At 37.8% G+C, this 16,679-nt stretch overlaps 1 protein-coding gene across 1 annotated transcript in view; it reads left to right on the top strand.

Moving 5' to 3' along the window:
- Positions 1-577: 577 nt before the first annotated feature.
- The window catches only part of LOC135109079 (uncharacterized), an 18,281-nt gene continuing 2,179 nt past the window's right edge, over positions 578-16,679 (top strand). Inside the window, exons 1-3 of the mRNA XM_064020135.1 lie at positions 578-771; positions 9,577-9,776; positions 10,080-10,283. Of these exons, the coding sequence (XP_063876205.1) occupies positions 9,579-9,776; positions 10,080-10,283 (402 nt within the window). The 5' untranslated portion in view covers positions 578-771; positions 9,577-9,578. The remainder of the gene's footprint in view (positions 772-9,576; positions 9,777-10,079; positions 10,284-16,679) is intronic.

Genomic DNA, 16,679 nt, shown 5'->3' with positions numbered 1-16,679 from the left:
ATTATGGCATTGTACCAGAACACAATGATGTGTTCGAAGTCGTGGCCCAAGGCAGGAAGGCCATTCAGGCACTTTTACCTGCCCTGCCGGAATGCCGCACGCCGCTGAAAGGCTTGAGCGTTCCACGCTCATTGTTGTTGTTTCTTCTTTGAGTAGCGTGAACTGCAAGTTTCAATTACAATATTTAATTCATCACACAAGTAAACAAGTAGTAAACAAGTAAAGAGCTGATAATAAATACATTTTGGCTGGCACTTTGCAAGTATAACATTAAGCAATGCACGTAAGTATAAATACACAAATTCAGTAAAAGCAGACACCTTTTATTGCTGAGACTGGGTTTCAAATGGGAAACAACTAAACCAGTTCTCAAATAGAGTGGTGGATGAATGGAATAGTCTCAGTAATGATCATGGATGAGGTAAATTTCGTGTACGGAGTACCACGTATAGGCCTAAAGGCTTCTTGCAGGTTCTCTGATTTTCTTATGGTCTTATGCACTACTATTCCAATCTACGTAGTTAAATATTTGGTATCTGCGCAAGGAACTGACGATCCGCAAATTGTGCCGCACCAACAGTCTATGTGAGGGAAGTGGTTGGCGGCGCACAACATAAACAAGCCTGGCGTTATGGAGGCTCGCACCGCTGCTCCACCGGGAGAAATACATTTACTCTGAGCTTCACCTGGCTTCCTCTACCGGCTCCATGCCCCTGAGAGGAGCGTCAGCCAGCAGGGCGGCCTAGACTACACATGTGTCCCTGCTGACAGGTGTGTGACAGACTGAGGGATCAAGACAAGGTTGCAGCTCGGGTTGCCTTGCCCTGCCCTTATATTTATCTATGTCCAGTGTAGTTTTGATTTGGTGCGTTATGTTTTATTTCCTTCTCAGTAGTTTTCACCCCATTCTAAGTATCAATACTCTTCGTTGTATAATATTTTAAGGTGTGTGCAAATTTCTTATTACATCAAGTGATTGGAGAAGAAGTTTAATACTGTCATAGGTTCTGATGTGTTGAAACAACCGTACTAGTGTCGATGTGGGATCCCCGGCAGACTGGGCCGCGTCCGTCAGGTCTGAGTTGCCAATGTGTATTTTCCTTGCAGTGTTACCAGGCTAGGATACTCTCTCTCTCTCTCTCTCTCTCTCTCTCTCTCTCTCTCTCTCTCTCTCTCTCTCTCTCTCTCTCTCTCTCTCGACAAGATACATGATCGCTATTATGTTGCTAAATGTGCTCTCTCTCTCTCTCTCTCTCTCTCTCTCTCTCTCTCTCTCTCTCTCTCTCTCTCTCTCTCTCTCTCTCTCTCTCTCTCTCTCTCTCTCTCTCTCTCTCTCACACACACACACACACACACACACACACACATAGTTGTCGTGTCTATGTGTGGTCTGTGATATAAAAGAGAGAGAGAGAGAGACATATGACATACCAGGCCAGGCTAGGATACTCTCCCTCTCTCTCTCTCTCTCTCTCTCTCTCTCTCTCTCTCTCTCTCTCTCTCTCTCTCTCTCTCTCTCTCTCTCTCTCTCTCTCTCTCTCTCTCTCTCTCTCTCTCTCTCTCTCTCTCTCTCTCTCACACACACACACACACACACACACACACACACACACACACACACACACACACACACACATAGTTGTTGTGTCTAATGTGTGGTCTGTGATAAAAGAGAGAGAGACATATGATGCTCGTCTCATGATGTAAAAGTGACCATATCTCTTGCCAGAGAGAGAGAGAAAAAGAGACTATGCACATCCAGCAATGTAAAAGTGATCATATATGTTTGGAGAATGAGAGAAAGAGAACGAGAAAGAGAGACTATGCACATTTAGCAATGTAATAGTCATCATATACCTTGTCGGGAGAGAGAGAGAGTAGTAGTAGTAGTAGTATCCTAGCCTGACCTAGTAACACTGTAAGGAAAATATGCAACTGGCAGCTCAGACCTGCCTCATGCGGCCCAGCCAGCTGGGGACCCCATGTTGATATTAATGCTGAAACAACTTGTAATTATTTTATAAATAGTATTCTTGATAAATTTTTACTCTTGCACCAGTCTCTATTTCGGACAAAACTATTTTTCTGGTAGTTAATAGCCTATTTTGAATGAATCTGCGTCTTGTTGGTTCCACAAATCATTAGATTTTATTTTTTTATTCCCTCATTCAGAAACTAATGTTTTGCAGTAAAGATGGAGAACAGATTAATTCAAAACTGACCGAAATCAACCAGAAAAATAGTTTCGTCTTCATAAATAAGTAATACAGCAGTAACACACACACAATATTCTTCACAAGAGGACTGGCTGCTGCTTGCCTGTGGCTGCCACCTGGCTGCTACCACCACCACCACCACCACCTAACCCAGCCTAACGAAACTAACCTAACCTAACCTAACCTAACTAAACAAACCTAACTTAAACAAATTAATGCAAGCTAACTAAACTAACTTAACTAAACTAACTAAACTAGCCTAACCTAATCTAACTGGCAAGGCTAAGAAATTAATATGAAGTTGTTACCTTATTTATCTTCGTAAAATCTGGCAATGCACTAGAAATAATCAGGCAACACCCACCACTGACAGAGATATTCTTCAGACTAATTGAAATATTTCAATTTGAACTACTTTTCTCTCCACAGGATGAAATAAAATGCTATAATTGGCCAGATTAATTCTGTATTTTTAATTGGGCAGTGGCTGCATTCTCAAACAAAAGAACTGATCACCATGACTAATTTCGTGCTTATGCAACAGATGTGACACAGGTATGCACATATGAACACACCTTCACTGGTGTGCCTCACTAACTGCCCATCCATCATATGCATGGGTGCGTCATTTCTCAGTGTTGTTTTATATGGTAAAATCTATATATTTATTTCTAAATGCAAAGCACATTGTTGTGAGGGTGTTACAGAAAAACAGGATGATATTGATAACATTAGCTTTTACACTTAAGGCTAATGTTTTTTTTTTTTTTTTTTTGAATGCCATGCAGTATATAATATCCTCTGGAAACTTGTTTAAGCCTGAAAATAATGGGGTGAAAAGTATCTGAGCTGGTGCACTGTGCACTGCATTCCACTCATCCTTAGTGCATCACTGGTGTTCTGTGGGTGTGGATGGCCATGGATTTGTGTCTTGGAGGAGTGTGGAACATGACAGGGCACATCATTACCAATTCAGTCCTCTTGTATTAAAGGAAAAACAATATTCATTATGAAAAAAAATTACATATATACTTACAGTGTTGCCAATGATGTTCTTTTGTCAATGTCTATGCATCAGTGGTGGTCACATCATGACCCAACTAATTGTATGCCTCCTTTATTTTATTGAGGGAAGTAATACATCTGACTTAAGGATGTGTGCTGTGTGAGATGGCCATTCTTTAGAAATTTTATGATTACATAGCCAAAGACAAAGTTGAATGTTTTGAGACCAGGGCGTCTCAGTAGGGAAGAATACAATACCTAATTTTTGTATAAAAATTGATAGACTTTTTATTCCAAGGGTTAGGTTATATTAGCATAGGTTTGGTCTAGTTTGGTTAGGCTAGTTTAAATAATACAAACTTTCTCATCCTGAAGGATTAGCATCCTAGAGGGTTGGAGTTAGATGAGGATGTTAGGTTATGGCCAGTCAACTTTTATATATGTGCAAGGAGAGGCAGTGACATTATGAACACTGCTGATCTTCATCAAATAGATCATGTTATTTCATGCATTTTGAGTAGTTTGATCAATACAAGTAAATATTATTTTACATGTAAAGTTGTAAAGTTTTAGGTTAAAGGACATGGCCTTACTTGAGTCTGCTCTGTTTGTTGTTTTATTGGTGTGCAGTTCTTAGGCACTGATTATTTCTGGGCAGATTTTTATGCTTTTCCTCTTAGAGGTAGTGAATTTTAGCTACATTTGTGACTTTAGAAATGGAAAAAGACAATTTCTTGTGGTTTTCAAAGAAAAACTATATAAATTTGAAAAGACTCAGAGATGAAGTGTCTGTGTCTTGAAATTAGTAAAGTTATTTCAGTAATCAATGAAAAACCTTGATTTGTTCTTTACACAAGGAAACTTGCTTGTTGCTTGTAGTAAGTTTTTTGAGGTGCTCAAGGAATGCTCAGGGTAGTGCAAAGAAAATACATAGTAGTATAAGACCTGCTGTATATTAAAAAAAATACTGGGAATACAACTGAGTGCAGAGAGTGTGTCTGGCTGCCCCCGAGGCATGGGCTAGAATCTAGGGGAGATGCCACAGAGATCTTGCCAGAACAATTGAGAGGTGAAAATCATCTCTACATGAATAACAACAATAACAATAAAATAAAATGAATTTGTATATATATACTATGATAAGGACAGCTTGTCTTTGACAACATCTAGAGCAAGATTTATGGGATGTATGATAATACTTCCTCCCACACAGTACCTGGTTATCCAACACCTTAGTAAACAATGACTGATGTCAGCTTTATCAGCTGAGATGGAGCCCAACACCACAGGGGCCATCCTTTGTATTTGGAATAGTATCTGACATCAAAGATACTGGGTTTGGTCATAGAAAAAATAAATAAATACAAATAGAAAAATAAAAATAATGGCACCACTGAGTGTCCTGTGACTTCAGAGGAGGGTTTTTGGATTAGGTAATTTTTTTCACATTTTCTCAATAGCTGGCCATGTGATGTCATGCAAGTTTTTTTTCAATTTGTAGATTTTTGCCAGATCACTAGTTAAGGGCCAACCCCTGAAAATTTATTAAAAATAATATGTCATCTGAAATTACAGGATCAGTTCATAGAGAAGTGAGCTGTCACTTCAAACATTGGGCAAAAATTTATGGGCTTGAAAACTTGGCACTTTGGTCAGTATAGCTGCTTAGCTAGAAATTTACCAGACATTCTCTGTTATTATTTATCTCTTGACAACACTATGACTGACATGGGCCTGCAGTGTGCCACCTGAGTTGGCTTATTTGTTTACCCAAAAAGAGGGATTACCTCAGATTCTCTCTCTCTCTCTCTCCCATCCTCTCTCTCTCTCTCTCTCTCTCTCTCTCTCTCTCTCTCTCTCTCTCTCTCTCTCTCTCTCTCTCTCTCTCTCTCTCTCTCTCTCTCTCTCTCTCTCTCTCTCTCTCTCTCTCTCTCTCTCTCTCTCTCTCTCTCTCTCCTCTCTCTCTTATTCCTTGGTATGATCAACTTGACTGCCAGTGCTGTTTAACCTCTGCTGTCACAATCACATGCTCTACCCTTCTGCTTCCCTTTCTCTATCTTATTTAATAATTCCACCTTCTTGTCTAGTCAGGACCTTTTTCACATACTTATGCATTCCAGCAGCTGTCTTGGAAGGCCTCTTAGGGGCTTTGGTGAAAATATAATGAAATGATTAACACAGATGTGGTCATAGCATGAATGAGAGCTAGGGAGAGGGACAACTGGGAATTGTACACAATATACTAGCAGCAGGAAGTGTGCACAATTGATTGCAAAAATGTGCTGAATTGACAGCACTACTGGAGAGTGGTGGGAATGTGGGTTGGTGTGGCTGGCAGTGTGCATGTGTATGCGTGTGTGTGGCATGCTGAGTTGTGCAATGCATGGGAATTGCATGGATGGCAATCCATGAAAAATCAAATTCATGAATGTTGAAACTGTGAATGCTGAGTGTTGGTTGTTATTAAAATTCAAAGCAAAACAATTGGACTATTTACAGATGAGATATCTTTTTAGTAGAGAGGGAAAGGAAACATATGAGTGGTGGATCATTTCATAGAATGTGCATGAGATGAAAATTGAAGGTGAATGTTGGGAAAATAAGGTGATGGTGGGAGGAGAAAGGGGAGGTGTGTGATCCTGGGATACCTTAGGCTTATATGGTGAATGTACAAACTGTAGAAAGGTGTAAGGTGGTTATTGGAGGAGAGAGAGAATGGAGAAAGTGAGTATCTGGGAAGAGTACTAGGTAAACATAGTGAGATGGGTAGAGAGATAAGAGGGGATTGTAAATGGTAGACAGGATTGGTAGTTTGTCCAGAACACACACCCACACACACACACACACACACACACACACACACACACACACACACACACACACATCTAAGCTGAGGCAGAAAATACAGATCTCCATGAAAAATGCAGGAATTGCATCACAGGTGAGGGTGAGTCAGCTGTTTGGCAGTGTAAGAATGAGCATTGCATTGTAAGTAAATAAAATACACTGAGCATTTTTTATATGTCTCAGTGACATATCAATATTCTCTTACTGTCCTACTTTTGGTTGCAACCCACAGTTTGAGAATCACTTTAAATTTAAATTTAAATTCTTAAACGTATAAGCTTCTACACCACGGGCAAAAGCTTTTGAAATTCTATGCATGTTACACTTATTCCTTCCTCCACTATGTTGCTAGGTTTATTGCATTTTGTTATTGTCCAGGACAATTCTCATGTGGTTTTCTTATCTATTTTGTGATGCTGCTGTTCATTGTTCTCTCTGCATTTTTTGTTCACTTGAAAAATATTTAATTTGTCTAAGATCATAAAATATATTGCTGGGATCACAGTATATGATACATTGAGAAATTTTTTGGTGGAAAATACACTGAGAACAGTTAAGGAGCATTTTCATGGGAGAAATCCTTGTCAGTTGAAGTAAAATGGTTTTAAGGAGGAAATGATATATGATTGCTTTATTGTGATAACACTTGATGATGGTTCTCAAGTAGAAATTACCAAATTTGAATACACCAAATGTAAGACTTTAGTCAAATGGTAAGGTTTAAGACATGGAGAATCACAGGTGCATGCTGTTCTGAATTTCTTTACTTTTCCTAGTACATAATAAGTTCAGATAAATTCAGGTTCTGCTGTGAAAGTGGGGTTTTGTGGTGGATAGGCAGATATGATCTATTCCTAATCAATTTGGCTTTGGAGCTTTCCCATCTTTTTACAGTTCCCACCTGACTCCTAACTATGTAGCAATAAGGGGAGTTTTCAGTAGCTACTGGATCTAACAATGCCTCAACCCAAGCTTCTCACATTCTGGCTCTTCAAAGGATATTAACAAAAGTGATCCCTGGAAATTGCGTGTGGCTAGAGAAGATTAAGTCTTAACTTTGTATAGGGTTAATAATTTATCTCACTGGAGGCTGTTGAGAAACTGCTGGGTTTAGCACTGTGTTACTGTGAAGAATAATGGTGAGCCTGCCTACCATGGATCCTTATGATTATTTAAATGGAGCAGTGGTAATGTCACTGGGGGGTTTTCTTTGATTAATTAGGTTTAATATTAAGTTGAAGTTGGTAAATTTTGTTAATGTTTTGTTTACTTTTTCAAAAATAAAAAAAAGATAGCTGCCACCAGCCATGGGTTTATGCCTAATACCTTTATCTTTGTGTGGTATGATAGCATTATTCTTATTAATTAGCCAGAGTTCTATAAGGCACTGGAAAAACCCATGACAAAAAGATAAAATTAGGTGTAAGTATCTATTTAAAAACGGAGGCTTCATATTATTTTTCTCTGAATACACAATGATTTATCTGATTGATTATTTTATTACCTTGGAGTTTGGGACCCCTATACTAGGAAAAAGTAACAATGCCCCAAATCCATTCATGAAATAAACTTTAAAGTGTGAGTGTGCTCAGGATCATCTTAATTTTCAGCATTAAACATCCTAAATGCAGCCAGAAGTTATCTTAACTCAGAGTTACATTAATTTTTGGTATTGAGCATCCTAAATCTGTGTTGGTGCTACATCATATTATGTTGTGTATCACTGGTGTGTTGACATGCATAATAAAAAAAAAATTTATCTAAGTTTACATCCTGAATTTTATTTTCCCCCTAGAAACTAAATTGATAACTGGCCAGGGAACTTACATTTATTTCTCTCAGCTGGCAAGCATTTTGGTTAGCATCTCTAAGTATTTATTTTATAATAGGCACAAATGGTTATTCATATACAAACAATTTTTGTAAACAATATAAGATTTTTGAGAAAAATCATGTACCTGTTGGCAAGCAATCTGGTTAGTATATGCCCCCACAGTCTCCCTCCAACTCTTACATGAGCTTCATCACATTACAAATATAATTAATTTTTTTGTAATGTCCTTAAAAGTCTATAATTCTTCTCTGTCCTCAGATTGTTCTTGAACATTTTAGCCAACAGTCCCACATACTGCTAGAACCTAATACTCTATTAACAAATTTAGATCTCAAATAATATTTTAAGAATTTCTCTATAACTACACAGAGTTATCATTCCCTACAAGTTTCCACTTAATATATAGCATCTTGAGAAGGGGGACTTTATATATATATATATATATATATATATATATATATATATATATATATATATATATATATATATATATATATATATATATATATATATATATATATATACATAATTTGTCAATTTCAAGATTACTATTTCATTCACTATCCAAGAAAATATATTGATTTAGGGACATTGTTCCTTTCAGATATTTTGACTACATAATTTTACATTATTGAATACAGTAAAATCCCTCTCATTTGGCATTTGAGTATCCGGCAGCTTCAAGTATCCGGCACATTTTTCCCTGAGCCTTAAAATCAATAAAAAATCAATGTGTACTCATAAAATCGATTAAAATTCCCGCTCGAGGCATACTTTGTCCCCTCGCTACCAGAGCGCACTTCTTCGCGCCACCCGCGGCCCACTGCACTGTGTTTACTCAGTGACTCAGTCCCGCGTGTGCACTGTTTATCGCCTGTCGCCTTCATCATGCCTAAAGTTGTAGAAAAGAGGAAGCGTGTTGTGCTTACACTTAAGCAGCTGATCAGATCAGCTGCTGATTAAGATCAGCTGATCTTTGTTATGGTAAGATGCATGAGTGTAGGGTGGTGATTGTGGACATAATTTCACTTCTATTCAAGTATCTGGCAATATTCAAGTATCCGGCATGTCGGTGGTCCCGTTGATGCCGGATAAGAGGGATTTTACTATAATGTTATTTTCTATTTTAATTTTCTTTTCTTTACTTTTTGTTCTATGACAGCATCACATGGTCAGAAGCTGCATGAATGTGGCAAAGTTATTATAGTTTTGATTTGCTAATCCCTTGCATCAACAATAGAACTTCATTAGCATTTGTTTCCATCATGCAGGAAGTGACTTATGTGACCCCAGGAAATAAACTCAAACTTGTATTCTTTCATTATTTTTTCATTAAAGGTTAAATTTGCTTCAGTAATGCTCCAAATATTGAAATCTAAGACATGCCAATAATTATACAGTAGATCCTCCTTTGTAAGTACTGTATAGTGTAGGTAGTTCCTACAAACAGCCTCATTAAGACCAACAGGACTGCTGCTATTTGCTTGCGTCTTTGTATATTCAGAATATGTGGAACATGGTGGAATTTATTATGAGTATCTTTGAATGTTGGTTCCTCACTGTTTGCAAAATTTAGTTATAATTTTCTTTGATCACAGTTCTATTCACTTACCATATTTACATATTAATATACTTACTTCAATCTTTCTTTCATATACATTTGTGTTTTCTTAGGCATGGAGTTACCAGATGAAGTAGTGTCTCCACCTGGCCGGACTGCAGACAGCCTGGCCAAGCAGGCAGCACGTAGCCTAGCCAACCAGTTAATCCAGACCACCCTGCCGGCAATCACCAAGTATTGGGAGGGCAATATTAAACCTAAAGAAAATGTTAAATCCCCTAGAAAGAAGTTCCCCAGCAAGAGAACACTAATCGTAAGTTGATTCCATCTTGTAAGTTCATGACATATCTCAGTTTTTTTTTTTTGTCAATGATGTAAAAGACCATACTTTCAGTTTCTCTTTTATACATATTTGTTTCATCATGGTCACTGTCTTTGTCTATTAGTGACCTATTATTGATTAGTGTCTTGTGTATTGAGTAAGATGTAAGAGGGTGATGTCCTATGTGGAATAGGGTATATTGTTTAGATATATGAGATATGGAGAGATATGGAAACAAGATTGTTACTCTCTTTTATGAATATTTCATAGTTCAGAAATTACTGTGCCTTCCAGAAACACCTGCAGAGTGTTCAAGAATGGTATCAAAACAATGAGTCTCTCGCAGCCCATGGGTCATACCTGCGGCAGCTAGTGAGTGTAGCATGTGCAGAAGCCTTACTCCTCCTGGTGGCCAAGGATGACTGTGAGCTACTCTTCTTGCTTACCCTGCAGCTCATGTTCTGTCAAGAAGCAGGCTTTTTCAGCCAGAGCAGAAAGGTATGTTTGTAATGTTTTACTGCTGTGATGCTCCTGTTCCTAGCTTGTGTGACACATATAGGTTGATTTCCATATCTTTTTAACTTGTTACAGTTGCTCTTTTTTTACACACTGAATGCTGGGATATGAAAAAGAAGAAGGGAATTTAATGATCAAAAGATGATTGGTATGCTTAGTATACTATACTCCGCTTTTCTCTAACATCCACTCTACTATAGTTTATTAGGTAATTCCTGACTTGCAGCTGATCTTAAGCTACTTAAGTAATGTCTCTGATTGGACAATTGCTTCAGTCAGCTTGCCTCCTGCTTAATGCAAAAGTTGCTCTTTTCACACAAGTTTTAAACTTGTCTTTCCCATATCACACTTATTTTGCACAATGCTTGCTTAGTTTCTTCATTGAACAAAAGTGTTAGTAATAGATTATGACAGCTAAAAACTTGGAATTGACTAAAAATAAATTAGATAATGTGAGCTGAAGTTGTATAGGATTATAAATGTTTTCTTTTTTGTGCTGCTTTTTGATAATTAATATAAATTAATAATAAATTAATAATTTAATAATTAATATAATACTGCAAATAGAAATAGTGGCATGTGTCAGAGAAAGTTTACCTGAATCTGATGGAGGTATTAAATTCTTGATAAGTTAGGAAGGAAGGATGACAAGCAATTTTTTTTATTTCATGCTGTAGACAGGGGACAGCAGTGGCTGTGCATCATGAGGACACACACACACACACACACACACACACACACACACACACACACACACACACACACACACACACACACACACACACACACACACACACAGTTGCTGTTGTTCTTTTGCCTACAGCTTGGAACAGAAATAAATTATATACCATTGTACCTTTCTATTTTATATAAAATTTGGATGCACCAGTGTGTTCAAGGATGCTTTGTCTTATCCCACTGTTTTTACTTAAATTGCCATGATAATGCCATAAAAACAACAACAACAACAAATAGTTGTATAAATACTTATAATCCTGTTTATAATTTCAGCTCACATTATCTTGTTTTATCCTGTCATTTAGAAGTTTCTAGCATCCATAATCTAGTATAATTTTTCTGCCCAGTGATGAAAATCAGTAAGTACTGCACAAAATATGTGAAATCAGTACGAAAATCAAAACTTTTAGTATGTAAATTTTATTCTAAGGAAGAAACAAGTTGACTGAAGCCATCGTCCAGTCAACAGCAATGTTATAAAAGTAACTTAGGGTCCAGTTATAAGCAAGAAATAAACAGACCATAGCCAATTATTGATTTATTTGTTTATTTATATTTTATTTATATATTTATTTATTTATTTATTTATTTATTTATTTATTCAAATTTACATCCAGTTAAAGATATTTATGGTTTTGCATTAAATTGATGCCATGCACATCAAACTTTCCATAACATGACACTAGTTGAGCATTTCATTCCTTGCTGCTGTGATTGTGATTTAAGTTCCACAGAGAAGAGTAGGGGAAATGTAGACTGCCAACCACTGTGGACTCCCTCTATACAGTAGAACCTCGGTTCATGAACTTAATCTGTTCTGGGTTGTGGTTCACAAACCAAATTGTTCGCGAACCAAAAAAATTTTTTCCATTGATATTAATGGAAATACAATTAATCCGTTTCAACCTCAGAAATATGGTATTTTTATTTAAATATATATTTTTTTGTGATGAATATGGAATGAAATTTAAATACTTATCCTTGATTAAAGACAAATAATTCTAAATTAAATAAAACAGTACTGTAATTTACTTTTGTTATTTATAGTTCTTGGCACAGGTGGATGGTGAGGGAGGAGAGGAAGAGGAGGAAGCTACCAAATTTTGGATAAAAAGCTGCTGCCTGCCTCCTTTCCTCTCTGCTCCATACTCTTGACAACTACCAATGTTCTCTCTCTCTCTCTCTCTCTCTCTCTCCTCTCTCTCTCTCTCTCTCTCTCTCTCTCTCTCTCTCTCTCTCTCTCTCTCTCTCTCTCTCTCTCTCTCTCTCTCTCTCTCTCCTCTCTCTCTCTCTCTCTCTCTCTCTCTCTCTCTCTCTCTCTCTCTCTCTCTCTCTCTCTCTCTCAACTTACCTGAGAGAGAGAGAGAGAGAGAGAGAGAGAGAGAGAGAGAGAGAGAGGGCACGTCATTGGCAGTTGTCAAGGTCACTGGCTGGCATACACAGCTACAACTCATATCTCTTTCTTTCTCTCTCTCTCTAGATAGATAGATAGTTAGATAGATAGATAGATATGTGTTTGTTACTGGTAATGTACTGTAATTTACAATAATTGAAAGAATAATCCAGGCTCTTTGGGTTGAAAGACGGAGCTGGTGGTGGCATCTAACACTTTTCTCCTTCATAGTTGGCATAATGGGGGTTAAAGTAACACAAAAAAGAGAGAAAAAAATATGAGCACAGTACTCTCACAAACAATGTTTATGCCAAGCGTGCTAGTGCTCAACTGAGCATGAGGTTCTGTGGATTGTGGATAAAGTGTGTTCGTATCCCAAAGCATTGTTCATGAACGAAGCTAATATTTGTTTGCAAAATTAGTTTGTGAACGAACTTGTTTGTGATCTGGGGCGTTCGTGAAGCATGGTTCTACTGTACTTCTATACGTAATCTTACCACAATTGAGGCATTAAGATCTGTGGCTACAGTATATCAAGCCTTTGCTTCAAAAATGGTGTTCTGTATGCAAGTTCATAGTATTAATTGTCCTTTTGTTGTGTCCTATTTTATAATCTTATAAAAGTGTGAATGCCACTCAAAATAAATTGTACAGATGCTTGCATAAATCTGCCAAGCTGGTGTGTGAGAGTTGACACATTTTAGTCATCTTTTCATTTATTTGGAATTTGAGATGACACCAGCAAAATGTGAGGTATATTATTATATATTTAGGCTTTAGGCACCCAGGCTAAGTTTACTTCTTGACTACATGAGTATTTTATTAATTTGCTGCAAGCATACTAGAATCAAGGATCTTGATAAACTTTTTTTTTGGGGGGGGAACCATTATTGGTGCATTAATATCAGAATTGCTATATTGCCACAGGAAAAAAAAAGTCACTCTATGAACAGCAAACATTGTGTAATCTCTCAGCAAAATAGCAACAAATCAACGTATGTATGAATTGTTAGATTGTTAATAAAATTGGTGGTTTGTAAATTTTTCTCTGTTTTTGAGCTGTGGGGTAATAAGTTGACAGGAAACTTCCATGTGAAGAGAAACTTTTCTAGAAAGAAGTAACAAGGACAAGGAAATAAACATCTGGGACTGAAGAGATTGAAAGGAGCTGATGGGGTGGTGCCAAGGGAGAGGGTTGTAGTTTACAAAAGATGGGTGTAATATTTTGAAGGATTGTTGAATATAGAAGAGGAGGATGGAGCAGAGACTGCAGCAATTGGTGGAGGAAACAGAGTCGGTGCATTAGGAGAGTTAAGTGGCGTATCAATCAAGGAAAATGAAGTACAAGAGGCTGTGAGGGAAATGAGGAAAGGGAAAGGTGTAGGTTTGGGTGGATGTGCTTTAATTCTTGAAAACTGGTGGAGAGAACATCACACTGTGATTAGTAAAGTTAGTAAATATTTGCTTTATTGCTGGCGAGGTGCCAGAAGACTGGACAAATGGATGTGTATTTCCCTTATATACAGGAAAAGGGGACAGATGGGAATGTGTTTACTATAGGGGTATAAGTTTAGTGAGTGTGGTAGGGAAGGTGTATGGTAGGATGCTGACAAGAATAAGAGTAAGAATAGGAAATACTATCCAAAAGGAACAGAGAGATTTTAGGAAGAGAAGAGGTTGTGCAGACCTGATTTTTGTGGTAATTTTTTTGGGAAAGGAAAAAAGTCTTTTTGGCATCCATGGACTTTGAGAAAGGGTATTATGGGATTGACAAGAAAGGACTATGGTGTGTTCTGAAAGTATACAGAGTTGGGGGTAGGTTGCTGGAAGGAATAAGGAGCAAAGAGTTTCTATGTTAGCAGGGCATTTGTGTGATGATGGTGTGAGTGCATTCTTCCCAGTCACAGTACATAAGTTTGCATCAGAATTTTGCAATGTCACAATGGTTGTATATGGACAGTATTGTAAAAGAAGTGAATATGAGTGTTCCAGGAGAGGTCTAAGTTTGATCAGTGGAAAGAAAGGGGTATGGGATATGAGTCAACTATTACTTGCTGATGATACACCTCTGGTGGTTGACTCAAGAGAGGAAGTTAAAAGGACTGGTGGAGGAATATGGGGGTGTTTGTAAGAGGAGAATGTTGAAAGTGAATGTTGCCTAAAATAAAGTAATGGAATGCTTAGGAATTGGGTGGTGAAAGGATGGATGTAAGATTGGATGGAGAACAGCTGAAAGAGGTAGATTGTTTCAAGTATTTGGGATCAATGGTTACATTGTATGGAAGAGTTAAAACAGAGGTGCAGGAAACAGGAAAAGTGACAGGTATACTGAAAAGATTTTCAAGCTTTGAATACTGGATATAAGTGTAAAGAGAAGGAATAGTGACTCCCATTGTGCTGTATGGTGCAGAATCATCGAACATGGGAGTAGGGGAGAAAAAATGGTCAAATGTAATGGAAGTATTTGAGGAGTATATATGCAGTAACATGGAGGGATAGAATAAAAAATGAGGAGGTAAGAAGATCTAGTGTTTTGAGAGAGTTGGCTGGAAGTGCAGATCAGTGCATGTTAAGATGGTTTGAGCATGTGGAAAGAATGGATGACAGAAAACTAGTAAAGAGAATAATAAGGTCAGATGTGTGCAGTGAAAGGTTAAATGGAAGGCCACACCAGGAAGGTCTTATCTTTAGTGCATGAACTGTGTGAAAAGAGCACTGAATGAGAGGGGAATTACTGTGTAGCAAGCAGGAGCATTTGTGCGTTATAGAGGTGAATGGAGAGCATAAGTAGTGAGTGCATGAAAATGACACTTTCTTGTCAACATGTGGGAAGGAGTATGGGCACACACAATGGGACATATTGGTGTATGAACCCAGTTAGGATGGTGGGCACTCCACAGGAGGTACCCATCATCTGGTGCAGTCTCAGGATTAGAGTAGGTGTCGGGTAGGGAACAGTCTCATTATGGAGGGGTAAGGGTAAACCAGTGTATGCTATCAGGCTTTGGTATGGAAGTATGTGGCCAGCTGTGCTATGCTTAAGCTTCTGGTGTGTAGACTGTGTAGTGTGGTGGTCCATGAGACTGTCTGTTTCTTGAAGGGGCTGACGGGACCATAGATTATTATAGATATGAGAAGTAATTTCTTAGGAGAAAGTAAATTACTTTTTTATGTGATGATTTTTGGATTAACACAGCAGCCTGCCCTGTGTACCCAACTCCACAACATTTATAACCATAATCTTTATCCCTCTCCAATACTATAGCTTTCAATCTAATTTTATTGCTTTGATATTTTATGCATGTTGACATAAATATGAAAAAAAATGAAAACCCCAAATGTCTGCTCGGTTTCTACAGAAGTATTCACTCTATAATAATAATACTGAGCCCAAAAGATAGGCATGTATATGAAAACATTCACTGCTGACTTGTCAAAATACTCTTTGTTATTGTTAGTGACAAGTCTTATAATAAATATATACAAACAAAATTGAAGGCCATAATATGGCTCAAAAACAAACACTTCCCTAAGAGGTACACACACACACACACACACACACACACACACACACACACACACACACACACACACACACACACACACACACACACACACACACACACACACACACACACACACACACACACACACACACACACACACACACATATATATATACTAAACACTGTATGGGTTAATTCATACATTAGAGAGGTGGACAGATTGTGGGTGAGATAAAGTAGACAGCCTTGTGCAGCAAAGCCATGGGAAGAAGGGAGGCATGCAAAATCAAAAGAGCAGTTAGCTTGAAAATAGTGGTAGAAAATAGCAAGAGATGCAACATTGTGACAGTGAGGCTGAAGACAGTTAGTTAGAGAGGAATTGATAAAATAAAATGCTTTTGATTCTACGCTGTCTGAAAGAGTGGTATGAGTGGAACCCCCTCATTCATGTGAAGCATACACCATACAATAAGCCCCGTGTACAGAATTAGCAACTCTTGGGGTGAGAAAAACGGTGGAGATGAATCAGAATGCCTAACTTCATAGAAGCTATTTTTGGGTAGAGGTGGGATGTGAAGTTTCCAGTTTAGATTATTAGTAAAGGACAGACCAAGTATGTTCATTGTAGAAGGGGGGACACTTGAGTGTCATTGAAGAAGTTATCTTGAAGTTTTGTTGGGTTGATAGATGGAAAAATTGAGTTTTTGAGGCATTGAAGTTTGTTCTGCCCTAACCAGGAAT

Source organism: Scylla paramamosain, chromosome 18 (genome assembly GCF_035594125.1).
Source record: "Scylla paramamosain isolate STU-SP2022 chromosome 18, ASM3559412v1, whole genome shotgun sequence".
Lineage (NCBI taxonomy): Eukaryota > Metazoa > Arthropoda > Malacostraca > Decapoda > Portunidae > Scylla > Scylla paramamosain.
Note: the sequence above shows the minus strand (reverse complement) of the source record. Positions and strands in the feature narration are given on the sequence as shown.